This window comes from Amphimedon queenslandica, unplaced genomic scaffold, assembly GCF_000090795.2.
Source record: "Amphimedon queenslandica unplaced genomic scaffold, v1.1 AMPQUscaffold_3024_Cont24977, whole genome shotgun sequence".
Classification (NCBI taxonomy): Eukaryota; Metazoa; Porifera; class Demospongiae; order Haplosclerida; family Niphatidae; genus Amphimedon; species Amphimedon queenslandica.
This window is the reverse complement of record NW_003556644.1, coordinates 1-1364: the sequence shown is the minus strand read 5'-3', so window position 1 is coordinate 1364 and position 1364 is coordinate 1. Positions and strand designations below refer to the sequence as shown.

The 1364-nt window shown below is 35.0% G+C and overlaps 1 protein-coding gene across 1 annotated transcript; it reads left to right on the top strand.

Annotated features, from left to right (window-relative positions):
- Positions 1-177: 177 nt before the first annotated feature.
- Positions 178-1164, top strand: LOC109593058 (uncharacterized). Its single transcript, XM_020008315.1, has 2 exons — positions 178-603; positions 719-1164. The coding sequence occupies exons 1-2, from the start codon at positions 429-431 to the stop codon at positions 943-945; spliced, it is 402 nt and encodes a 133-aa protein (XP_019863874.1). The 5' UTR covers positions 178-428; the 3' UTR covers positions 946-1164.
- Positions 1165-1364: the final 200 nt, after the last annotated feature.

Here is a 1364-nt window from a genome sequence, read left to right as displayed (position 1 = left end):
ATAACTATAATCTGAAAGCCTACCGACACATAATTAATGTCATATAATGTCAAATGATTTCTAGATACTTGTAATGTATCTATGATACATGTAGCTAATGTATAAAGATGTGGATGTGTATTAATACTATCTTTATTGACTTGTACAAGGGCTGGTCAATGGTCCCCATTATATATGGTAGCAATAGCTTCATATCATCGTGGGGCGTACTTAATGAAACCTCAGTTTCCTGCCAACCTTCGGACAACCTTGTCACAAGGTTGTTATGTTTGTAACATGTTAGTCACAACTTCAGCACTTTTATACAAGGTTGTCACTAGGTTGCTCACAACTTTATCACTTTTGTACAAGGTTGTTACCAGGTTGCTACAACCTTGCGAGGTTGTGAACTGGTTGTAACAAGCTTGTAGCAAGCTTGAAATTTCTATATGGGAATGGGACGGGAAGGTAAACCTCGACAATTACTGGTTATTGGTGGGTATGGTCCTTTATCTACTACTACTACTAAACGGAATCGTCAGTTCAAATATGATGCAATTAGGAAACCTGGTGTTGATGATTATCTTATAACTAATGAACAAAATACCTACAAACTTTCCAGTGGTAAGTGGCTCGTTAGAAATATAACTATTTTGAAGTAAATTACATGTAGTTTACTAGAGTCAATAGTGATACATGTATTACATAATAAAAAATAATAACATGCAATTATTTTTAGGTCAATGGATTGTTCCAACTGTCATTGGACAGTGTTTTCCACCAACTAGTCACTTTATAATTGAAAGAATCAGTCATAATAAAGGAATTATGTATGGAGGAATAGTGACTGATGGTGATGAAGATATTTCTACTAACAGTATCTACTTTTTTCAATTATCAAATAATAAAATAGTAAGTTATACTATCAGTATACATAACCTGTGCATTAGTTTATACTGCCTTTGAAGTAAAGTACGTATGAATACCGTTACATCTAAGCGCGGAAATTATTACCCACACAAGTACCACACCCCTTGGTTAGGGGTCTGACACTGCCTCAAATTTTGTATGGGATGCCTGGATTCCTAAATTCAGGTGCTGGATTCCTGCTTGATTCTAAATGGTATACTACAAAAATGCTTGTATAACTCTAGATACTGCCTAAAATTCTAAAAATCTTGGATTCCACTGGATTCTATTTGGATTCCAAAGAGAGTGTAGTACTGGACTCTGGGTTTTGTCAGACCCCTTGACAAAACAGAAGGAATGGAGATAGACGAAAATTTCCAAAATAAGAAGGAAATAAGTTGTTTATAGCAGGAAAGAGGCTCTTCACTGATTCATAATAGATACGAAAAGAACTGCATGCTCATTGTTCTTTATAC

What these genes read in the sequence shown, in the direction of transcription:
- LOC109593058 (XM_020008315.1), top strand. Translation starts at nt 429, where the DNA reads ATGGGAATGGGACGGGAAGGTAAACCTCGACAATTACTGGTTATTGGT. An exon ending in TACCTACAAACTTTCCAGTG is followed by an intron (nt 604 to 718) that starts GTAAGTGGCTCG and finishes AATTATTTTTAG; the next exon opens with GTCAATGGATTGTTCCAACT.